Genomic DNA, 26,808 nt, shown 5'->3' with positions numbered 1-26,808 from the left:
AATAAGTGTGTTTTCGTTAGAAAAACATGCTTAGGATACAAATTTTCAATACAGTTCTGTTTGATGTAAACAAAGCTGTAAATATTACCAAAATGAGAGAGAAAGATGCCCGAATATCTTTATATCAAATATACGATCACATAATTACACTGTTTGCTTAAGTATTGACTCTTACCTTCTTAAACAATATGTTAAACAGTCATTGGAAATTTTGGATTTTAAACCCTCTGAAATAATCTACAACCTATCATGTTATCGTTGTATATATGTTTAAGGCCCGGCCACACCGCAAGAACTTTGCTGGAGCGTTCCTGGAGCGGTGAAAAAAAATCATCACCGCTCGTTACCGTTCACCAGAAGTTGGCCCCCGTTAAGGCAAAGCCGTATACGCTCGGCCACCGCTTATGGTCCTTCCTACCGCTCCGAAAGTTTTAAGCTGCACAAAATATTGCGAGCGGTGAGGAGCGGGCAATTTTCCGCTCCGGCAAAGTTCACCACCGCTCCAACAACGCCCAGTCAAAGTTTGGCACCGCTAGACGCAAGTTCGTGGACGCTTGGTTCCGCTAGGCCAACGCAGAAATCTTGAACGCTGGACCACCGCTGCTTCGCCAGCTTTGCCCGGGCGGTGATTAAACGTTGCACAAACTTTGTTGGAGCGGTTGTAAGCGTTTTACGAGCGGAAACGGGATTGCTGGAACGGTGTCGGGCGTTGAAGCAGCGATCCATTGCGGTGATGAACTTTGGTTTGGCGTTGGTATGGAGGTGTCGGAGCGGGACCAGAATAAACCAACGCTCGCTACCGCTCGCTACCGTTAAGCCAACGCTATAGCAAAGCCGGCTTCAGCGGTGCACCGCTAAGGCAACGCCCTTGTTTTTGATTTTTTTCCCATTTTGTGCGCGGTGACGAGCGTTGTCGAAATTCGGTCCCCTCTCCCTACCGTTCAAGGAACGCTCCAACAAAGTCCGGGCGGTGTGACCGGGCCTTTAATTGAATGTATTATATCTACTAGTATCATGTAATGAGGAGCACTTTGTGTTCAAGTTACTTAATAAATAAGTTGAATCTTGAATCCTGTTGTATCGCACTAAGTGCTATTGGGAAATAATGATTTCTGGATAATAATTTATTGCTATATCTGATGTCTGCGTTTTTCCATTGTCTATCAAATGTGTTCTGCATTACATAAAAGGGACATTGATTTGTAAATATATAAATTTACAAATGGAAGAGAGTAATAGATTGTTTTCCATTAACTGCCTGTCTGGGAATGTCTACAATCGCCTTTACAAGATGGTCTGGTATTTACATTTCGTTTTTATCTATATCTTAAAAACTCCTTATAAGAGCATGCTCTCAGGCCGGTTGGCTACTGCTTGTATTTGTAAGTATCGTTAAAGAACAATATCAACAACATTTACAAACGCGCTTCAGACAGTTTAAAGACTCAGATATACTCGTATAAATTAGAAAAAGGTAATAAGCAGCCCGTAGTTTGACCAAAATATTCAGAAGCTTTTGTAGGAACAGATAGATTTGTTTTAAAGGAACAAGTATCAATTTAATGGCAGTCCAGTTTTATTTATTTTTAATTATTTTTAATTATTGATTTCAAGCTCTAGCTGACTAGGTTTTTGTAAAAGCATTCACTATCCCTTTTCAGCTGTATTCAGGTCTATGGATTACATGGCTGAACGAATGCTTTATAGATGGCAACCTCACTTAGATCTAAAACTCAACTGAATTCAAGTATATTTTCAAGTACAGATACCCAGAAAGAATGTAATGTTATTGACGTTTTCTATTTCTATTATACAGTGTAACTTACTAGGGCATGTTCAGTAGTGAAAACATTGAACATAGGTCCTGTTTCGAGGCACAATACTAAGTCTTAACATACAATGAGCGAGAGGCACACAGAGTTTAAACACCACAGACAGACCATACTAGCATCTAAGCACCCCTGGGTTGAGACCACGGTTCCGCCACCACAGACCATACATGCATCGTTATATCAATAAATGTCGGGGAAACCGCCTTGGAATAGTTAGTTTAACAAGGGTTCACTAGCTGTGTTGTAGGGGTTGGGGTGAGTTAAACGGCGTATGGTGAAACTACGGAGACAAGCCCAATGGTCAAACAGTTAACTGTTGACCCGGTTAAGAAAGTCCAGGCCCAGCAGACACAGCATGTTCAAACATTATAAAAAGTCCATCAGAATGGTTGTACCAATAAATGATGAGAATGCCGCTTTGAAAATGTCAGTGAAACACGAGTTTACTGGAGCACGAGTTAATTAGGGCAGGGGTAGAGGTGGTAAACTAGTTAAAGTTTGAACTACCCCCCCCCCCCCCCCCACTTGTAGATATCATTTATTAGATTTGTTGTAGCTAGAGTTCAAGTGTCTCTGACTAAAAACGCAATGTTCAATTTTGTATTGACGGTATTTACCTTCATCCTTGAATGTAAGTGGTTAACTTAATATTAATTTCCGAAACGAGAATATATACCGATATGTTTATAATTTGAAATGACAGCATAGTAATTGTTTAGTTTAGTGAAATTTGATTGAATGACTAGTCATCCAGATTGAATTGACATACCCGTTAAACTGTTTTAACCAGTTATTTAAAGTTGTCAGAATGTGTTTACTGTTTACCATTTATAGGTAATCATGATTTTACGAACAGCAGAAATACTCCCAATACTGTTATTGACTGTAAGAAAAACAGGGAACAACCGACGACTTTGAAATTTGCCTCGTTTAATTATTTTGCCAAGATCAGATGTTCCTTAAACAAAGACAATCGATTTAATTTTTAAACTCAACTTTGACGACAAAAGTAGTATAGGTAAAAAGGATGTACGCTCCAATACGGTTGAACTTACCACCTAGAAGAATAAGTGGAAACCAATATAACATATGCATTATCACCATTGAATATACTAATACCTTACCTTTGCCTGGAAGCTGATGCCATGTTGGAAGGCGTCCTCGTTATGTAGCGGTATTCGGCTGTCATACCCGTCGTCAGAGACCAGGTCATACTCTTTCTTCGACGGCATCCCGCCACATTCTGCAATCAAACTTCGGATTTATTGAAATGGTTATGATAATTATTCTGTTGTAGCTACTGAATGAAATACTAAATATTGTAAAGATACGCTATCAACTAGAAGAGAAATACGATTATGGTGACGACGACGACTACGATCACGACGACGATGACGATGACGATGACGATGATGATGATGATGATGATGATGATGATGATGATGGTGGTGGTGGTGGTGGTGGTGATGATGATGATGATGATGATGATGATGATGATGATGATGATGATGATGATGATGATGATGATGATGATGATGACGATGACGATGACGATGATGATGATGATGATGATGGTGGTGATGATGATGATGATGATGATGATGATGATGATGATGATGATGATGATGATGATGATGATATGAAGATGATGATGATGATGATGATGGTGATGATGATGATGATGATGATGATGATGATGATGATGATGATGATGATGATGATATGAAGATGATGATGATGATGATGATGCTGATGATGATGATGATGATGATGATGATGATGATGATGATGATGATGATGATGATGATGTTGATGATGATGATGGCAACGACGACGACGCTGCTGCTGCTGATGATGATGATGATGACTGAAATTAACTGTCATTAACATTACTACGCGTATTTGAATTACACCGTTCCTTTGTATTACAGGTTTGTGAATAACGCTCACTGTAGCTGCCTTTAATTATTAAAGCATAATAATATATTTCATGTCATAATTTGAATAGCACCAGTAATCATTACTTGAATGAGACACCACGTACTTGAAACCGTTCATTCATACTGCGATCATTTATTACTTTCCACAATGCAACTGGAAATCGATACTATTGTATGGATGACTTTGGAAGAGGGACAGGATTTTGTTTTAACAAGTCAAGCATACTTCGAATATACATATATTAATATGCAAAAGTAATGAAACCATGGTCACTTTAGCGTGATTTGTTGAGGATAGTGCAACTTGTGGCACGTGTACACGTAATATTATAGACCACAATACGTCTTGGATAAACACCAATGAAATGATGCTATAATATATCTTTAAAGATGCACTCTTACTCCCCGATAAGATTTACCACAATTAATATATTGTTTTAATATTCCAAAAATGATGAATAAATGTCAAAAACAATGGTTCTTATGAAGGATACCGAGTTTAATTTGAAAGAAATGAGCATAAAATACAATATTTCTACCTTGTAACACTATAGTAGATTACAGTAAATCTTTTAGCATTCACCAATCATTTAGTATTTTTGCGTTTTCAGCTATTAAATACACGGTTAAAAAAATGATGTTTGTAATACATGTATACATGTGTATGTACTGATTTTGAATAAGAGGGTCACTCTAAGGATATAATAATCGCCAAAAAATAAAATACGTTCTAGAAAATAATTATGCTGGCAGAGTTAGTGCGAAAACCTTGAATGTCTCTGTTTTTTGATACACTAATTGTATAAATAAAAACAAACCAGGAAATTAAAATATTGTTTCTAAGACTACAGAACCAATTTTTGCAACTAACAGATTTATCGTGAGCATTTTCAAAGCCTCCGTTTTTATTTTTTAATTTTCTCCACGCGACTATTGCTTCGTTCTTCAAGAAAGCTACAAAACCCTGATAGCACACAATCATTTATCAGAATTATTCCAAGAAACACAGATTTTGCCCGAGGCTTTTAAGAAACTATTTGATCGAAGAAGCGTTTATCACTCCTGCGTTAATGTATTATCATAAAACTATATCCGCATTTACAACATATTAGATCCTGTGTGGACAATATAATAACAAATCCTCCATTACTCACGGCTTTAAGCAAACCCTTCAACAATTATTTTAGTGCAACTTTCACACGTAAACTAACCAGCACAAATCTGTTATCCGAGCACAACTGTGCACCAGGGTATTTCCAGGTATTGGAACCGACGACAGATACATAACGTATCACACTATAGATCAATATTTCACATTCCAAACAGGATTTCCAATCAGCGTTTATGCAAGGAGCAGTAGTAAATGGAATCTGTTCGAAATTTTCACTGAAGCAAGCGAGAAGGAGCGTCAAAAATATCATAAAACATTACATGATGTACGTCTAATGGACTTGTACAGATTTGTATAGTCTGGATCCCACCAAACAAAATAATTTAAGATACTTGAACACGCATGGAGTTGGAAAGCATATCAATATAATTTTGCAGAATAATATAGCAAGTAAAATCATAAGCATTGCAATGTGATCATAAGTTATTAGCATTGGACCTTAATCACGAACCTGAAGTATATGATTTAAGTAAGAAAAATGAGAAAAAATGTAGTAAACAATCCTTATTTCACCAAAATGTTCTTATATTTTTTCTTACAAAAGTTATATGAGGCAACAAGTAAAACGTTTAAGAACTCTTCAAGAAGGATAACTTTTACATTTTTACTTATTTAACAGTTAAATGTTCAGCAGTTAATTATGCAATTCATGTAACAGTGAACACGTTTCATGTAAAACACGCTTAACTATATGTATATATCAACTCTCTTTAAACAAAAAATAATATCAAGTCCTAAACAATTTAAACCAAAATAACTTCAGACGAACTTAGAGGTTATAATGAAGATATCATAAGCCGGGGACCAGATTAAGGCGTTAACTAAACATACGCCACCCCACAGGTAAGATGGCTGCTAGCCAGATGCGCCGCTAACCACGCTATCGCAGACTATCAGGAACTCGCTGTTAAACTCATTAAAACCTCCCAGCACTGAACTCGATGCTAGGTAGTACGTCTATGCGTTATCTTTCCTCAAGTATACATGTGTTTTGGGTTCCGTTGGTTTTAAGTTGCTTGTAGTCATTAAGATGTACTCATTATGTTAACTGGTCGGGTTAAATTGCACGTGAAGTTCACAACTGTAACGATGTACTCATTATGTTCGCTGGACGGGTAAAATTACACGTGCACTTCACAACTGTAACGATGTTCTTATTATGTTCGCTGGGCGGGTAAAATTGCACGTGTATTTTACAACTGTAACGATGGTCTCATTATGTTAACTGGACGGGTAAAACTGCACGTGAACTTCACTAATTAATTACCCGCTGCCGGAGAAGATTCAAACATCTGGGAGCAAATCCTCTGCCAATAAATGGAGTAAAGCATTCATATATTTATAATTTTGAAGTTCATAAGTTTGCTATTGTAAGCGAAACGAACTATATTACAAAAAATAAATATGATATTATTGATTATTATTTTTTTTATTATATCTTTAAATGTATATGAAGTTGAAATAAATTTAGGATGAAAATACGTGAATTTTGGAAGCCTGGTCACCTCAGTTTACTTGACCTCATATTAATTTGAAATCACTAGAAAGTTTATTTGTGTAGAGAAATAATATAAGTAAATTATACAGAAAAAAACAAACATGATGTAATGTCCTTGAACGAGTAGATACAAGGCCACGCCCGATCTGAGTTAAAATAAACAACACAAAAAACATCAGCTTTAAAATCTTTTTCCCTAATGCATTTTCAGTCATGTATTTTATATATCCGTTATCAGCAAGCAATATTCATTAACGAGATTTCCAAATTAAATGGGTTTACAAGGCATAACAATTTTGCATCACAGCTGAAGCCAAGATACAAAGCAAATCTTATTTTTATATCGGCTACCTTAATTCATCCACTAAAATCGCACAGAAATCTTCCATTCATAAAACAGCCTAAAAAACTTACATCCGATACTCAATATTCCTTCAAGAATAGAAGTCACGTTGATAGACCCTAATATAATCCAAGGCTTTATTTACTGCACATGGTTACAGAAATATCATAAACCTACAGCGAGTTATAATATTGCGATTTGCATCCAGACAAAACTACGAAACACATTGGTACCATTGTTTTGATATTCCAGGAATTCACTTCCTCATGTTATTAGAAGACCACGTGATTTTGTCACGTGGTATAGTTTTATCACAGACTCTTCTTGTACCAGATATGTTATCGTAGATATTTACGTCTTTCAAAAATGAATTAACCTAATGCTGTTTTATCGGTTATTGAATCAAGAAGGTCTTTATAACAAGGATAGTTTTTGTGATTTTATATGTTATCAGATGACGTTGAAATATCAATTTGAATTTATATTAGTTAAATGGAGTTAAAAGAAAACTTGAGATTAATATTGCACATTTGGTTCAAGATTGTATTATTCAAAAGATTGACTATAGATACGGATCCCTAAAACAATATGATGAAACGATACTTGCATTCAAATGATGCAGTTAAACCCCGATTATACCAAACTTGCAGCCCCTTGCAACTGATTTCATTTGCGATAGACTGGCAATTGTTGAGACTGGTGCAATCACTTCTGCACATAAATGGAATTAGGATGAGATAAAAAAAATATTCAGCGGTATATTTTGCAATTTGTCAGTGCTTGATCGACAACTGTTCTCCGCGGATGCTGTTTGACGCTAGGCTTGAAACTAGTTGATACCGCTTGAAACAAGCTGCTTGAACGGGGTCTGGTCCGTTACTATTTATATCGAAGATCGATCAAAACAGAAAACAATTCATTTAAAAAGATGCTGTTCAGAATCAAATAATGTATTTTATCCAATAACTTTCAGAGAGTTATCAACAGCAGAACAGTTGCATTTTGAAATTATGCAATGCCTAAATGCAAATGTTGCAGTTGCTACCAAGATGGTGCAAAAATACTTTGTGCTTGGTTCTCTGGTCTTAATGCACAAGTCAATTGTAACCACCAACCCCAAGGTCCGAGGGTATACCGGGGATAGCCGGGGAAATGGACCGTGTTTTTACCTTCAAGGTGGCCCCACAGTGCCGGGTGAATGCGTTGGTTTTGTCTATGCGGAAAAAATAGCGGGGAATGGGCCTTACATAGGGTCCCTGGGGTGGAGGGCTGGCATTTGGCAGGGATTTTACCATTATTTCGTCGGGGATTTTACACGGGCTTGGCTGGACCGAAAGTGAAAGTCCCCGCTATTCCCCGGACCTGGGGGGGGGGGGCGTGGTTACAATTGACTGGGGCATAACGCTACATACTGATGTGTGGTAAACATTGATATTATACAAACTCGTTGATGTGAACTCGGAAAGTATTTGCGATAAAATGATAATGTAACGAGCAGACAGGTCTTTGTTATAAACATGGAATACTGTAATCTCAACGGTAAACGATCGGCCCACGCTTGGGAAATTCTTGCAACCGCTTGTCAAACAGTCGCCGATGAAGTGCCGATCGGTCACCGTCTCATCGCTGATCAATCGCATACAGGTCACTACAGGGTTGTAAAAGAGTTAACGCTATTTACTAGACGAAACTTATCCCTGCACATTGGAAAACATCCTGCTATAAACCGACACTACCGCCTGGAGGCCTGTAGCAGAACAATTATAAAACCTCAGAGCGACCAATGCAGCCACAGCCAGACATAATAATAGTTGGGACCAATTGAACATTGCCACCGCTCTGCAACCCTGTAGCGACGTCGGAAACCTCTTTACGATTGCTTTTCATTCGTCGAAAAGAGGCCCCAGTGCTGGGATTAACATTTAACTGTATGCCCTAGGATCGGCGATGCCAAGGGGTTTGATCATTAATCGATTAAGTTCAAATACAATCTGCTTATTGTAATAACGTTTTTTTCCCATTTAAAAGACATTAGTTGAACACAACGGATATGCGTTCAACCTTCTACGTGTATTTGGCTGTAGTTCGTATGTCAAGATTGAATCCCGACTGTGCCATGATGAATTAATCCAATGATGGATATTATCTATGAAAATCCCATTTCTACATTTAATCTTGCAAACGGAGATTTTCTCTAGGATATTTGATAAAAGTAATTGTCAATTCTGGCAGCTTAATCACCAAGAGGAAATAAAGACCACCGATAAGCTTTGGTTTGGATTAAGCGGACGGAGATAAATGTGAAGAACAAATTTAACTATTTTCCATTTTGAGTGCAATGGCGGTTTTAGTGGATAAGGCTGTAAATAATTAAACCGGAACAAAGCTCTTCCCCAGCGAACATTAATTACTAGAAATTAAAAAAGCCATTTTAATTCCCGTGACTGAGATAAATGTCCGGATGAATTGAATGCTTGTCTGTAAATTAAAAATATTTTTTTCTAATACATGTTTTTCATAGAAACTCTTTTACAAATGGAAGTCATCAAATACAAAAAAGAGTTGTAACTTGCTTTCTCATGTTTCCATATATAACAGAGGACATGATTTGAGAAGGGGTGGACTTGTTTTCGATTCGCAGTAACAAACGTGTTGTTTCTTACCATTCGACAAGTTTCAGATATAGTAAGTTAAACTCACAATTTACTTTTCGTTCAATATTGAGTTTATAAACATTGACAGAGATATGATTTGTGCAATTCAATACAAACACAGAAGCCATACTTCATGCTCTATTGATTTATCGCAAAAATGTATCAGTACGTGGGAAATTAAACATAGTTACAATGCCCGTAATAAGCATATGTCAGCATGCGGGTAAGATAACGTAGTTACAATGCCCGTAATAAGCATATGTCAGCATGCGGGTAAGATAACCTAGTAACAATGCCCGTAATAAGCATATGTCAGCATGCGGGTAAAATAACCTAGTTACAATGCCCGTAATTAGAATATGTCAGCATGCGGGTAAGATAACCTAGTTACAAAGCCCGTAATGAGCATATGTCAGCATGCGGGTAAGTAAACTTAGTAACAATGCCCTTAATTAGCATATGTCAGCGTGGGGAAAGGTTAACGTAGTTGCAATGCCCGTAATAAGCATGTGTCAGCATGAGAAAAGTTAACGTAGTTACAATGCCCGTATTTAGCATGTGTCAGCATGAGGGAAGGTTTATGTAGTTACCATTCCCGTTAATATCATGTGTTAGCATAAGGGTAAGATAACGTAGTTACAATGCACGTAATTAGCATGTGTCAGCATGCGGGTAAGATAACCTAGTTACAATGCCCGTAATTAGCATATGTCAGCATGAGGGAATGTTAACCTAGTTACAATGCCCGTTATTAGCATGTGTCAGCATTCGGGTCAGATAACGTAGTTACAATCCCCGTAATTAGCATATGTCAGCATGATGGTTAGTAAACGTAGTAACAAGGCCCGTTATTAGCATATGTCAGCATAAGGGAAGGTTAACCTAGTTACAATGCCCGTAATTAGCATGTGTCAGCATGCGGGTAAGATAACGTAGTTACAAAGCCCGTAATTAGCATATGTCAGCATGAGGGAAAGTTAACCTAGTTACAATGCCCGTAATTAGCATGTGTCAGCATTCGGGTTAGATAACGTAGTTACAATGCCCGTAATTAGCATATGTCAGCATGATGGTAAGTAAACGTAGTAACAATGCCCGTAATTAACATTTGTCAGCATTAGGGAAAGTTAACCTAGTAACAATGCCCGTAATTAGCATGTGTCAGCATTCGGGTTAGATAACGTAGTTACAATGCCCGTAATTAGCATATGTCAGCATGATGGTAAGTAAACGTAGTAACAATGCCCGTAATTAGCATATGTCAGCATGAGGGAAAGTTAACCTAGTTACAATGCCCGTAATTAGCATGTGTCAGCATTCGGGTTAGATAACGTAGTTACAATGCCCGTAATTAGCATATGTCAGCATGATGGTAAGTAAACGTAGTAACAATGTCCGTAATTAGCATATGTCAGCATTAGGGAAGGTAAACCTAGTTACAATGCCCGTAATTAGCATGTGTCAGCATGCGGGTAAGATAACGTAGTTACAATGCCCGTAATTAGCATATGTCAGCATGCGGGTACAATAACGCACTGAGCAAGTTATCTTTATTACAATGCATCTCAATACCACACAGAAACTGTAATTCTTTAACATAGAATTACTCACTGAAGTTGAAAAATGCATTACTGTTTATGTGATAAAACAGTGGAAAATAAAAGAAACATATCCATGTTTTTTGTGTCAAATGCTTAATTGAGAAACATTTCTTAAATATATGATTAAGCAATTGTTTCCGTAGTATGTGGTACGACTTACAATACAATCTAAAGTACCTCCAATCATATTAGTTTATGTGTATATGATTCAGAGCCTATGAATCGCAATGACAACATAATCTTTATTTTCGAAACCTTATCGGTTTCTTATTTGTCAAGCGATTCAATCTCATACATGCTGATGTTTATTGTACAGCGGTCCTAGAAGTGTGCTGGTGTTCCTAAGAGTCACAATAGGAATTACTGATTTTGACAAACGATTGTTTATTGCGAATTGTCATGCACCAATTACCGTAAACCGATGCTTGGACATTTTCGTAAACCATGGTGTTGAAAACGTGTTATAACTGTCACTTTATTTCAAGCTATTCATTTTTGTTTAGTTTATACTTGAACGATTGTGTTTCTTACACGGAAAAAAACTTACACATTGAATGGTGAGAAATATTCTCAATTAGCAAATCCAAAATGTATTCCCATGTTAAAATCAGTTTACCATAACTAAATTGTGATTTCAATCGAGGGCTTATCCTCACCTTAGAAATGTATGTAAAAGATACACTTGACCTCGTTTGCCATGGTAATAAGTATGTGTTTGAATTGTGTATGGTATGAATCATTTCGTTGTGAAAGGTACATTATAAAGAAGAAACCAATTTCTGATTTTATTTGTCTGCAAGCGTCTTCAGGAAATGAATTGCTTGATTTTTTGTTTACTCGATATATTTACCCAACGCGCCTGTGAATATTGCTTTTGCAGAAGGAATGATTAAAATCAAGTTACTTCATCATTACGTATTTCAATGGAACAGTTTTGTTGCGACTTCACATAAACCGTAGACCTGGATCATGATTTTTCTGATAAATTTTGTGCTTGTTTACAGATAGGCCTAAAAAAAGGTTTGTTTCTGGTTACATGCTCAAAAAATATTGGGTCGGTAGGAAAGGTTTTTTTTTTTTTTTTTTTTTTTTTTCATTGACACCTTGGCTGCAACTTCAACATCTTCTTTTCCGCCATGTCACTCATCGAAAAGGTATTTTATAGGTTGTGCTTGTTATACACACTTTATTTGTTTGAATCCCAATGCACAATGAGTGCAAGGGTATACATTTACTGCAATCAGGCATGTAAATTTCGTAGCCATTCCGGTCTACTCAAGGGGCATTTTGTTGTCAGGAAAAAAGAACTAATGCACCGGTCGGTGCTGAAAAAATATCTAGTTGTGAAATTTAGCAAATGGCATAAATTTCGGACAATTTTTTTCGGATACCGGATTTTTTTGTCAAGTGATTTTTTGCAATAATTTTTTTGGGTCGGTGGCAAATAAATTGAGTCGGTCGGGTAACCTTTTTTTGTTTAGGCCATACCATTTGGATGTGCCAAATATTGATAAAAATAAAACTAGGATATGGAAACAAATCTCTCATTATATAGATTTCAGAACGATTTACCGATTTTAAACTGCTCTGAAGCCACTGCTTTGTGTTTGTAAAATTTTGATTGTCCAAGGCCTTCAATTGATAACATTGGATAATGCAACCTTATGCTATTATTTATTTATAGACGTTTATCACAGGCTCAGAAGGAAAAGTTAAGTCGACAATGATTAAGAAAAAAGTTATAACAACATTGTATTAATCAATCTCGTCGGTAATAGTTTAGTCTTGTGTTGTGGGGGAAACTGGAGAACTCGGAGGAAACTCACTAGTCCGACTTGGTGACCACATACCAAACTCACATGCGCCTATGCCTGGAATCGAACCCGGATCGCCTAGGTGAGGAGCAAGTGCGTTCAACACAGCGCTAGCCGGACGGAGGGAAAGTATGCGGCTCCTCGATAACAAGTCAGTACTATGCCAACTGAGTCCGGCCCTGATAACTTACATACGTTTTGACCTATGCGAGACAGGACCGTGCCATGAACGATTCTGGATTGGGAATTAATCTCGAACTTCCAGACCGGACCATATATCACTATTTTGGGTCTCTGGATTCACCACAACTCGTAGTCCTACTCATACACTGGACACTAGCCATTGCCCCATGTTAGCGGACAATTGTCACAGGCTGGACAACGCATGCGTCAAGTCCAGGGATTAAGCTTTGGAACCCAAGCATACAGTCACGTGATTTATAAACTGTTACGTGGCCTGGATAATTCCCAAAGTTTTCCACGAAATGTGCGCGTTAGTACCGTGAGAGTAATCGTTTTAATTTGCTAAATACATAGATCTGATCTTGGTTTCTTTTACACTCTTAACTACCAACTAATCTGAGTACACTATTTAAATATTGTATTTCATTAAAAGGGAAAGGAAATTATTCATATCTTATATTTTGATTATTTGTTTTTGTAATTCGTGGTATTTTTCATCGAAATGAGTTTGACCAGAGTGAATAAGATATTTAATTTTGCAAACCCAGTTCAATACAATTTTACAGTAGTATCTCAGATAAGAAACAATGTTCAGTTAATTATTGACTTAACAGTTATGTTCATAAGAAAATTTGATTCCAACAGAGTTGAAACGTAAATGATTGCGTACTATGCTGGTCTATTAAATAGTAAATGAGTTAAACAAGTCATAAACTAATTACTACAGTAGTTTTCAGTTTTGACCTGGAACTATTTAACTGTTTTCGTAACTATCGGCACGGCATTTCCTTAAAAATACTAGTAAATGTTTTATGGTTATAAAGGTATGCAATCATAATTGATTTAACTACATTCATCATACAAAATATGTTGAAGAAGCAGCTAAGCGCCATGCTGGTCTATCGTTATCTCTCTCTATCTTCTCTGTCTTATAGCAAAAAAGCGATTTGTCATGATAAAGACATTGCAGAGGTTTTTACCGACAAAATGCTGTGCAGCAAATGAACAATTCATTTGGAATGCACCGGCAGATTCTATGAATATGCTTCCTTGAGAAATTGATACAAAGCGTCCGTTGTCTCGAGGTTCAACAACAGAGTCGTTTGTCATTGGCATGCAATGCGAAAGAGCAATATCTAGGCAAAATCCCTCTATAGAAATGATGTACGAGAATTGTTGTTACAAATGCAACGGCTGTATATGTATTTTAACATGTTTCTGTCTACATATTTACAAGTATTTGCAATTCACATGTAAATCGTATTTAATGTGAATTTCTATTGGCAAAGATACCCCGTTATTTGCCAACATTGAATACCTTGTTGTAGACCTGATGTGGTAAGGTCCTATCGGCACGCATTGTTACTTAATACTATTGGCAGAACTTTTTGAGATCATGAAAATATTAGCTTGTCCATATATGTTTCTTATTCAAGCTTTTTTTTATTATACACATTTGATGTTTGACATCGATTTATAGTTCAATGGAAACAACACGAGCAAATTGCCAAACACGGACATTGTTTAAATGGTAAAAGGCTACAGCATTATATACAGTATGTGTATACCACGTGATAAATTACGTCATATGTGCTACGTCGGAAGGCAATAATTTGCTTGAAATGAAGACTAACAACAAAGATAACTTTTCGTTTACTACCCCATTCAAAAATAAACGAAGGGCAGTCTATGCTGCTCTAGGAGCCCCGTCTTCGTTTTATTTCCGGAGTTTGATAAGGTGATCAAACACTTCGACAAATCAGTGTCCAAAATGATATTTTGACAATGCTCCGTCAGAAGGCCGTTTTGTGAAAAGGTTTGTCGAAGTGTTTAAGGAACTAAACTCTCAATCAAACGCTGGTAAAAGACCGAAGGCAGGGCTCCGTAAGCGGCGTAGACTGCGCTATGTTTCATTTAAAATGGTGAGGAAATAGTTATCTTTGTTTAAAGTCTCGTAATATACACTAAACAAGATACACACGATATACAAACAACACAGGCATACCACACATGAATCAATACATGTTGAGAAAAACCGCCTTGCCATGTTCAGTATTGGACCAATAATAGGTTAGTCATTGTCGTGTAAGTTTAAAATGTATTTTTGACCTTGATGTACTGGCGTCCTTAAACTTGACCTTCGTTAAGCTGTTATAATAATATACTAGTAGGACGTGTGCGCTTAATGCGTGACATGCGTATCGTATACTCCTCGTGACACGGTGAAATATATGCGAACAGAAGACATGCTCGTACCGCTATTGCATGTTTAAATGTTGAGCGCGTTATATATCCGAGTTCAGCTGTATTACTTTGGTTAAAGAACCATTACTTTTACCAAATGTTTTCCTTGATTAGAAAACGATGTTTTTTTAGGGCAATACAAAATATTGCATGTTTGACTCTTGCACGGTTTGAAAACATTTTGACACACTGTTCCCTATTTGTCTCCCTTGAAATAAAGTGTTTTAGTTAGTACTTACTGACTGTTGAATTTTGAACAGTATTGAATGAGTGCTTCTGCTAAAACGACGATAATGATGATGATAATGATGTTTTGATGATGATTCGGTAAACCTCGTTTCCGCAAAACACTCTACGCTCAGGTTGAGGTGAACCTATCTTACACGAACGGCCATGGAAGATACTTATTATAATCAACCTCCCTCTATGAACAGTTAAAATGTATTGTGCTAAAAGGCATTGGACGCATTACTCCAAGCTATAACCAAATTGAACAGGACATATAAAACATATAAATCATGTTCACGTGACATATTCCCGCATATAGGTTATCTTAAGCTGTATGTGTTACAGTGTCTAGGAATGAGCTTTGCATAGACTTTATACAATGATGTACATACACGTCGCTATAGATATTCATATCTGAATTGGCAAACGATTGTTTATTTTGCCATTTCATGCGCCACAATCTCTAGCAAACATGTGAGATCGTAAATCGATGGCGCCTTTTGCTTAGAATTCTGTTTAAGATACGCATACGTTTATCCATAATTTGGATAACTTCCTTCCGTGATTTCAAATTCAATGAAATGCAGTTAAAATCGATGTCAATATTGGCTGCCTTAGTAAATCACGAAGTCCTACCCTTCTGTATTTACAGAAGCATACCTACTGAACATAAAAATTATAATTACCTTTTATTTTCGGATCACGCTTGTGTAATACTTCCATCACAGTTTTCCTACACAATATGCTAGATATCACACATTCGAATAGCAATACAGAATATCCTGTGAGAACATAGGCCATATAAATTCTATGACCCTGAATATTGTTTCTTCTATACGTCCGATAGAACACATGCTGGGCCGGTGTCAAACCCAGACGAATAAATTCTCCCGTTAATATAAATTGTTTTCTCTTGCAAACTTGTATAAGGAAATGGTCGTAAAAATGTAGCGTTTAGATATTTCGGTTATATTAATGCATTTATCAGTGTGTTCCGTATAGACACATAAATGGAAGGCATTGTAGCATAGATTTAGGCAAACAATGCTAAAGCTATGATTTTTTAAATATCATATTAGTTTAACAATTTTCAGACACTTTTTTATACATGCAGATGCTTTTGTATCGGTTACGCAATATATTACATGCTTGAAAACAAACGCGATGCGTTTGTCTGTACAAGCCCTCTTACGGTTTGTAAGTGTATGCAAGGGACTACTTCTTTTTTGCTGGAGTGATAGGCATTAAAAAATTTGGGCACCACTGAACCGTGAAAATGAGAACCAGAAAAGCTCGTCATACATTGTTCATATAAAGCGCGTGCATGCCGGCAAGCAAATTGTACATGTTTAGGGCGGGGTTTGACCTCCGTTAACCAATTAAAATCAATACGGAAATACCCGAGGTACATGTACAATCCACCTTCGGCACTTCCATAAAAGGAGTGGAGAACACATATAATGGATGCACGTCTAAAGAGTACTTCTTTTGACCGGAAATAATATTTCATAACTTTGCAATAATAATACAAAACGAACAGGGATTGTCATAACAATTGTTTTTTACCCCACATCTTAAAAAATACCGTCTAAACCGGATATCTAAATAATTAAGATAAATGTATTTATGCGCATTTCACGACAGTTGATGTAAACAATGATTTGCATATATCAATATCATGATGCAATAACACGGATTTAACGTTGTTTTCACGGTGAGTTGAACTAAGAGTTATACGTGTTATTGTAAATTCAATCGTTCATACGTTGCTGTTTGGACACCATAATGACATAACGTTGGTTTTTACGTAATGAACAAGCTAAAGTGATGCAAACGGTATCCACATCAATTCCAAAGTGGGTGGGGAAGGTCAAAAACTAAAACGTTGAAAATGCTTGTTTTATTTAGATTTGGGAAACGATCTTTTTTGGGGTTGAAACATTTATTCTTGGCGACATGTTTGGGGTTATTTAGGAGTTGGACAAATTTTACAAAAAAAGATTTTAACAGATTATGGATCAAAAAGCATTCACATTATTACGAAAAAGTCTGTCGACATAAGACAAGTACTTCGTCATTATGTCAAAATGCCACAGAATACTTATCCAACAATGTCTTGAGAGATCCTGATAATATTTTGTCAAATAAGAATGTTATTCTGAAAAATAATGAATTTTCGCGGTTGAAATTCATTTCCGGGTTACAAAAATGCATAAATCTTTTTAAAAATAGCTGCAATCACAAATCCACAAGACATTGCTGATTGGGAAGTCCCGATAAATTTGACTCTCAAACATATTATTTTTGCTTTACGACATTTCCGGGAAAGCGTAAATTTATGCTTTTTGAATAGAAAATCGTTGTGCATGATTATGGTAAACCTGAGAAGAAAAGTGTGCCTGGTGTGGGGCTTAGACTCACGGCCGCAGGAACACTAGCACGGCGCTCTTGCCAACTGAGTTAAACGGGCAGCTGGTCACACAGGCTAGACTCGGTCGCCCATTAAAGGGGCTGTCTCACAGATGATAAAATAAAAATTAATATTTTTGTCATGGCAGAGTGGGGCAGATGACTCGCAAATACTTTAAGCGATAAAGATGTATGAATGAAATTACAGAAAACCACTTCAGCACAAATAATGAAATCAAATGTTTAGTAATTCATAATTTGTTTTTCAGGGGAGGGTTCGGGAGGGGTATCCCCTCCCGACAACCATCAAATTTGGCATGTTTGACCTGGTTTCAACAAGCTTAATAATGTGAGTATTATAGATTATGAACCGGGGGGAGATTTCAGCATAAAAGGCAGCGTTTCTTTTTGGCAGAATTACATGATAACACTATAGCTACAGCGTCTTACTGGTGATTTTTTACCAAGGTTTTCAGAAGGATACCTTTAGGCGAGATGTAAATGTATTGACATGTCTCGCTTAAACTGGCACATATTTCCGCACAGAATTTCTTTAAGTTAACCTATTTTAAAACTATTCAGCTGATGGCATGTATAAGCATGCAAGACAGTTTTAGACAAACTCTTTCCTGCAAAGTAAAAAATGACATTTAAGTAATTAATTATTTAAATGGGGTGGGTTCGGGAGGAGTTTCCCCTCACGACAAGCAATGTTTATAATACCTTTTTTCTTCTGCATATAATTAGAAAATGCGGGTCATCAGTTCAGCACAAAAACAGCGGCGGTTTTCGCAATATTTTTCAGAAGTTTTTAACATGCTTGTAGATTAGTGATTTTTCTTCGTGCAGTGTGCAATTTACTCTTCCTAACTGCTGTTTCGGCTTTAGATAGAATATGGTCGAGAAATATTTTCTTCCCAATTTTTTCTTCAAACACAATCTATATGAATTACTTAAAAAGCGATCTTGTTCATGTAAAATTAACAAGACATTTACAATGCCAGCTCTAATATAGTAAAGCATAGGCATAGCAAAATTCAAAACGTTTTTATTAAATATGCTTTGTGGTGATTTATAGACATTTATAAACAATAGAAAAACAATCTTTCACTGTTTCAAACATATTGATATTTTTTTACTGTTTGAAATTTCAGCCAGCTCTCAAATAAATATTGAATGCCAGTGCTAAGAGGGCTGGGAAACAATTTGAACAACTTCATTACCAAAATAATGTAACCTTTGTATACAAATTATAATTTGTTGCCCTACTTCAATAATTATAATTGAATGCCATTTTATACTCTTTTAGGGTCTAAAATTAAATTGTTATGTTTGTGATAGATCGCAATATATTTCAGTTCGTTACTCTTAAAATATAGCTTTTGATTCTCACTCAGTGGAATTCATGTACATCAGGATTTTACACTAGGCCAAACAAATTCACTATTAATTCTTTTTTTAAGTTATCGCACATAGGTTATGGCATGGTACCATCCTCTTTATTTAGATTGTCAGAAAATGTGAATGCATCTCAGTAGCTCAGTTGGTGAAGAACTCCTGTTAGCAAAGGGGTCCCGGGTTCCAGCCCTGCAATTGTCATACATTTTTCTGTCCCAATTGTACTTCAATGGATAAATTCAAATTCTGACAATAAATAATGACAATTTAGTAGGTGGAGCTATGATCCTATTCATGTCATGTATTTTCATTTCTCAGTGATTGAATTTAAAGCTGCACTCTCACAGATTTACCGTTTTTACATTTTATTTTATTATTTTGCCTTGGAAAGAGCAAATTTTTGCGTAGATATCTGCAAACCAATGATAAAAGATTGCTGATAAAAGATCTGATTGCAGATTTTTATATTTCCTTTAAATTATGCACCAGTCAATTGTAACCACGCCCTTTCATAAACCATCTAGCTGCCGAATGTGAGTTTTAGATACATATTGGACAGTTTCATTGGAATTTATTTAGTATAAAAAAATATATTTCATGGCTAAAAGCGTAGTACTGACTCAGGGCTTTTTCTATAGTACCCACGGGTTCGACTTTCTGACCCATCCCCAAAGCAAAATATAAAATGTTTTTCCAAATCTTCAGAATTTTTTTTTAGAAAGTCTTTTAAAATGTACTGGTTCATTTTCAATATCCTAATAAATTTTGTGATGTAAAGTTTTTTTGATAATTGTACTCGGAAATCATTGATTTTCATCACATTCAGATATATCTGTATGAAATATTATCTGTCCTGATTAATTGCAATAGATATTTACACCCAAGGATTGATATTTCAGCCATTTTGGTTCTATTTAAGGGATTTAAACTAATATAAAATCATTTCCTAATTCCCAGGAGACTAGACAGCTTTTTTTTAACAGTTAATTTTCCCAATTTCAGCATTTTCACGACGCAAAATTATCCAAATGTCTAGGGTCTTTTTCCCAAATTGGGCAGAAAAAGCCCTGTTACTTAATAATATTTTAGGAAAAATGTAATTCAATGGACATTTTCATACACTTGAGATCTGTCTTTGTAATGATACAAAAATAAGCTGATTCTTTCATCTAATACAAAAACTAAATAATGTCTTAACTGTCAAATGTGAGGTTGCATCTGTAAACTTCATCTTTGTTTAGGAAATCTGTTAATATAACTTTCACCACCCAGAACAATAAGTATCAATTATAAGAAGTAAAAATATTCTAGTTACTATTTCCTCATGTCAGGGACAATTCAATTAAAAAATCAATGGAAAAAACTGTTAAATACTATCATGATGTTGTTGTTTTTCTAACTTTTAATAATATTTATTCCCTGTGGTCGGTCGGTTTGTTGGTCGGTCCGTTGCAACTTTGTCCGGAGCAAAACCTAAAAACTACTGGATGGAATTGGATTAAACTTCATATAATGGTAGAGCATAATGAGAGGAAGTGCCGTGTACAATAACCATAACTCTATTATTGCTTAATACTGAGTTATTGCCCTTTGTTACTTTTTTGGTCTGGAGTATAACTTGAAAAGTACTGGATGGAATTCATTGGAACTTCATACAATGGTAAAGCACAATGAGGGGAAGTGCAGTGTTCAAGAACCATAACTCTATCTTGGCTAATTACTGAGTTATTGCCCTTTATTTGTTTTTTTGCTGTCAATTTTTTTCTCCAGACATTAACTTGCAAACTACTACATGGAATTTATTGAAACTTCATACAATGGTAAAGCACAATGAGAGGAAGTGCAGTGCCCAAGAACCATAACTCTATTTTGGCTAATTACAGAGTTATGGCCTTTAATACTTTTTTCTTGTCCCTAGCATAACTTGAAAAGTATTGGATGGAATTTAATAAAGCTTCATACAATGATAGATCATGACAAGAGGAAGTGTAGTGTATAGGAACCTCAATTCTATTTCAGCTAATTACAGAGTTACTGCCCTTTGTTATTTTTTCTTGTCCGGAGCATTACTTGAAAACTATTGAATGGAATTTTATAAAACTTCATACAGTGATAGATCATTATGAGAGGAAGTGCAGTGTATAGGAACCGCAATTCTATTTGAGCCAATTACAGAGTTATTGCCCTTTGTTACTTTTTTCTTGTCCGGAGCATAACTTGAAATCTACAGGATGAAATGTAATAAAACTTTATACAATGGTACAGCACAATGAGAAGGAGTTTAGTGTACATGAATCATTACACTATTTTAGCAAATTACAATGACAATTGTTCATAAAATAAAGTTGTCATATATAGGTTGGCTTTCCAAATAGTTGACTGCAATTTCATATCAGGGCGGCGTTTGGGGATATTAATGACCTTCAGTGATAGCTCTAGTTACCTTTCAGGTGGCCCCGCAGTGCCGGATGAATGCGTTGGTTTTGTCTTTGTGCAAAATATAGCGGGGAATGGGCCTACCAAGAGTCCCTGGGGTGCGGGGGTATTTGGCAGGGATTTTACCATTTGTTCGTCCCCACAGGGCGGAGATTTAGCCGGGGTTGGCTTGACCAGAAGTCAAAGTCCCTGCTATTTCCCGGACCTGGGGGGATGGTTACAATTGACTGGTGCATAAATGCCAGCTTCACCAACCCAACTCAAAGCCTTTAGTGAATGTCCTTATGAAAATAAGATTTTTAGTAATTACATCTACCAGGTATAGTGGACATTTTTTAAATTCCTTAATAACTTACTGGGTAATATTAATTTGTTATTGTTTGCAACAAGTTGGAGATGGGGATGATGACAGACCAGCCAGCCGAACTCAAATTGGATTAGACATCATGCGGTAAATTATTAGTATTTCACAATCACTTTATGAAAATGTATCCAAACAGTAGCGGGTTTGAATCTTTTAAGTTTATCTTTTCTGTTTGTTTCATTCCTAAATAACATTGTTTCATGCTGGTTGTAAATTATTTCCGGTCACGGCCATGAGATTATATCCTTTTCTAATGAACTATTTTGTTTGCTTTTTATAAATTTCAGGTTTTTGACTTATCCCTCAATACTTCTTAATACATTTCAACATTCTGTAAAAGCACAAATGTATTGGTTCTTTTTTTATAGCCACCTGGTTGCTGAAGCTCGAGAGGACCTTTATGGACAAAAAATCCTGTTCAAGATAGTTCTGTCTGGAATTCCATACCACCTCCAGAGAATGGAAAATGTCTTCAAGTAAGAAGAGATTTTAAGTAAGTGCATTTCTGACTCCTCCAAAATGCTTCTTTGTAGTCAATTACCTTGGCGTTGTTTATTAATCATTGCAAAATATTCAAACATAATATATTTCATCTATTTTGTCTTGATCTTTGAATCCGTCAAATTACACTATGACTATCATTTTGTGACTATATCAACGTTATCAACATTGACGCCATTTGATGTTGATGTCATTTCCTGTTCATTATATACATACAACCTGATGAAGGCCGAATGGCCGAAACGTTGTTTCATAAATAAATAATTTGTGTTGAAGTTGGACTTCTTTAATTATCACCATATGTGACTATATCAAATTTATGACTACATAAAGAAGTGTGTATGCTTCAAATGATTGTTAACTGGTATACCTTCACAGTAGTAGTTAGTACTTTTATTCTGTTAAAAACATTGCATTTATGTTATTTGCAGATTCTGATGTGCCAGCAGCCTGAAGTGGTCAAACAATTTGAAACTGGATGCAGCACAGAATCCCATATTTTAAGAGAATGCAGATGTTAGTCACCCTTGTCAAACTTGTTTGTGTGAATAAAACAAAATGTGACATTTACAGCAAATATGTAATAATTGAGCAACGTATAGACAATTGCAAAACTCTGTTCTGTTAATTTTGTGCCATATTTAGCATTTAAAACCAGATACTTTCAGTTTTTGCTGGTTTGTTCGGTTTCTTTTATTCATGATTTTTTCAAGAAGACACCAGTTCGATGTATAGTAGTTATGGTGTTTTAACTGTCAATGAATCCAAGATCACTGTATGTTGTTGAAATGATAATATATGTTAAACATTGAAGATCCAGCTGTCAGTACAGAAAACATTGATTGTGCTTTTGAGAATACTGAATTTTATCAACATAATTTGACACTGTACATATTGCAAGCGTTTTTTTCAAATCTATATAAATTAAAAGTAGATAACTGTAGCCTTATTTCGTGCATATTAACATATGTGAATAGTTGAATAGCCTCATGATGTCATTCTGTATAATTTATATAATATAATCATTTTAATTGTTTCAATTGTTTTCATATATAAATGGTTTTGGTACTGAAATTTGGTCTTCCTCTATTGGCTTGTACACTCAACAAATATAGAAAATATATGAAATAGTGCTTAGTGAGCTCAGCTGACAGGTTTTCACTGGGTTCTTATTTGGGTGTGTTCCAACAATATCACTGACTTGATTACTTTTATTGTATATTCTATATATGTGCTAATTTAGAATATATTTTCAGCTCTGTTGAATGTTGATTGTAATTGCAATTTATCATTTCTTTTTAGATCACCCTGTGGGTTAAACATTATGTGAGGGTTAGAAGTCATTTGTTTGTAATTACACCTTTAAAGCATCGTTAAGATAATTCTGTAATTAAAGAAGAATTGTATTTGCCCTTAAAATCTAAACAACACATTTGTTCATAATTAACATTTTGCAACTTTTTTTAGCGGGGGTGTGGTGAATGTTTTTGTAACAAACAAATAAGAATATATTCTGTATTCTCACTGAGATATTTTGCAGACAATTTTCCAGAGTTGCTTGGCTACATATTGTTCTTATACAATCGTAATTATTAGTAATTGATTAAATGTTTTGCCATGTTTTACCATCATATTTAAATATATTTTTGCCCATTCAATTATAGTTAAAATTATAATTACCCCTGTTTGTAATATACTTCAGTGCAACATTATTGATATATGATCATTTTTAGCTTGACTATTCGATGAATAAGGAGAGCTATCCTAGTCACCCGTGTGTCAGCATCAGCATAACCACTTATGTTAAAGTTTGCGTACCACCTCAATTATTTTCAAAGTCTATTGACATACTGTTTTGAAACTTCGCACGCTTGTTAACCATCATGCTCCCAATCTGTACGCAGGAGGAGGTCACTGTATCGAGCATTTTGACAGAATTATGCCTCTTTATTTACTTAGAATTTACGTATAAGTTTGCGAACCACCTCAAATATTTTCAAAGTTCATTGACATCTGGCTTTGAAACTTTGCACGCTTGTTCACCATCATGACCCCAACCTATACACAGGAGAAGGTAACTCCATCAAGCATTTTGACAAAATTATGCCCCTTTTTCAACTACAATTTATGTTAAAGTTTGCGTACCACCCAATATTTTCCAATTCAATTAATGTAAATATCTCAGCACATCATGTATTGCATTGAAATCTAATATAACAGTGATCAATGCATGTTTCTCCAAAACTTTTCAGTCCATACACCGAAAAGCGGTGGAATAGTCGAGCGCGCTGTCTCTGTGACAGCTCTTGTTTTTTTTTTATTTATTTTCTGTTTGTAACATATTCCTCAAATGCGTTTGTGTACTTGATCTCAAATGCATAATAGCTTTATTTAAGTTAATTTAGAAGAATAACTCTAAACTTCATATAAAATATAAAGTAATGCATTATATATAATGTATACACTATTATTGAAGATTGTTGCGTATACACTAAATAAATTGCTAACAGCAACAGAACTGCTTGTTATTTAAAAAGTTTTATTAACATATACAAAAAAAAAACGTTTCCCTTTTACTCCTAGTATGTTTCACTTAGTTATTAGGTAAACTTAGAGTCCGGCAATAACACTTCAAGCCCGTAGAGGCAGCGCCTTAGTTCATATCAAGTACTGAAACATTACACATATCTATTTATTGCTCTTAAGATCTACGTTTAGTAAGCAGAACAGGATTTTGAAGGGAATTCAATTTTTATAGATAATATATGCCAAAATATTTGACTGAACGGCATACGGATTTTGCAAATAGCTTGATTGGACCAGATGGGAGGCTTCTGTAAACTGAGAAACGAAACTGTTTGGAAGCAAGGCTCTCTAGAACAAACATCAATTTCAACAAATAACACTGAACAAAAACAACGCAAACAGACAGTGAGTTATTTTGAGTTAAAGCATTTATTAGACCAAGAACCAGACAAAACATTATGTCAATACGATTTTTATGACTATAACTTCCATTCCTTAAATGAACTGTCTTTTGGCAATTGCGTTTATCAATCGATGGACGCAACATCTTCGGATATGTTCGGATCGCAATTCATCGCATAACAACATACATTAAAACTATTGATATTATTATTGTTTGTTTTGTGTCAGCAGGTCCCGTAAAATTTAAATCAACATTTTAAAAAGTGTAAATTGATTAAACTGTAAATGTATTGTTGCCATAAAAGTTTCAATTTGACGTTTAAAGTGATTTCAAGTGGTTGATCTTTTCCCGCGTTATTGTGATGTCATTTGAAAAAAATGTTTCCGGTTACAGTCGGGTCGTTCTATTTACAGAATGGGTAAGAAAGGATTACTGAAAGGGTTTCTTAAATGAAATGAAGCATTTTTTAAATATTATTGAATGAAATAATGAACTATTTGGTGTAGATATAAGTAATGAATTGCGGGGTTGATGTCATTATCGGGGATATGAACCCCGGGGCTTGGTCAAAGTAAGCGTGGAGTCCTTCGGACTCCACACACCTTAAATACAAATCTAGCTACATACATTTCAAGTATATCCGATTAAATAGTTTCAAGAACAACGTAGGATATATATTATGATAAACAGTCCTTTTCATTAGGCTCAATGTATTGAGAAACACAAACCTTTTTATTGCATCGAAGCTTATGCAAGTTTGAGATTGTGTTTTTATTATAACAATATTACTGTTAACTATTTATAGCCTGATTTCATGATGTTAAATTGTCATTGAGTTTACACCATTTTCGCAACATCTAGTGAGCAAAGAAATACAACTTTTAACCCTAGCATTATAAAAGAGCATGATCTGGTCTTAAAAAAGTAATATTTAAGTTTAATAAAGCAAACTAGAAATAAAAAGGAACAGTTTCATATTAAAAATTAAAAAAATAATCGGACTTCTTTTTAAGTTGATTTAAGAAGCGAAGGATATATCGACGGTATGCTTTAAATTCAAGGGGGGGGGGGGCGTAATTTCGTTTCATGCAATCATTAAGTGAGAAAAAACGTTTCATGGCAAACAAAATGGCGGATTTAGAACGAAAAGTACACCGATTCAGGTACCAACTTTTGCTTGGTAAGTGGACTTTTTCTTTAAATTTTGAAAATGTATGCGTCCAGTATGTGGCAAAAACATATTCTTCGATCGAACAACTTATT

General features: G+C 35.5%; 1 protein-coding gene and 1 long non-coding RNA gene across 5 annotated transcripts in view; one reads left to right on the top strand and one right to left on the bottom strand.

Annotated features, from left to right (window-relative positions):
• The window catches only part of LOC128222733 (carboxyl-terminal PDZ ligand of neuronal nitric oxide synthase protein-like), a 58,032-nt gene that overhangs the window by 15,883 nt on the left and 15,341 nt on the right, over positions 1-26,808 (bottom strand). Inside the window, exons 1-2 of one of the 4 annotated variants that reach the window (XM_052931834.1) lie at positions 6,856-7,033; positions 2,957-3,075 (exon numbers count right to left, since the gene is read on the bottom strand). In XM_052931834.1, coding sequence (XP_052787794.1) covers positions 2,957-3,064 — 108 coding nt within the window. In that variant the 5' untranslated portion in view covers positions 3,065-3,075; positions 6,856-7,033. Of the gene's footprint in view, positions 1-2,956; positions 3,076-4,926; positions 4,959-4,983; positions 5,183-6,855; positions 7,034-26,808 lie in introns of those variants that run through there. The other 3 variants (XM_052931835.1, XM_052931836.1, XM_052931833.1) reach the window with 3 other exon arrangements.
• LOC128222734 (uncharacterized) lies at positions 22,141-23,146 on the top strand. The gene is made up of 3 exons (XR_008259211.1): positions 22,141-22,202; positions 22,484-22,608; positions 23,048-23,146. It is a non-coding gene; the product is annotated as an uncharacterized LOC128222734 (long non-coding RNA).

Source organism: Mya arenaria, chromosome 17 (assembly GCF_026914265.1).
Source record: "Mya arenaria isolate MELC-2E11 chromosome 17, ASM2691426v1".
Lineage (NCBI taxonomy): Eukaryota > Metazoa > Mollusca > Bivalvia > Myida > Myidae > Mya > Mya arenaria.
Note: the sequence above shows the minus strand (reverse complement) of the source record. Positions and strands in the feature narration are given on the sequence as shown.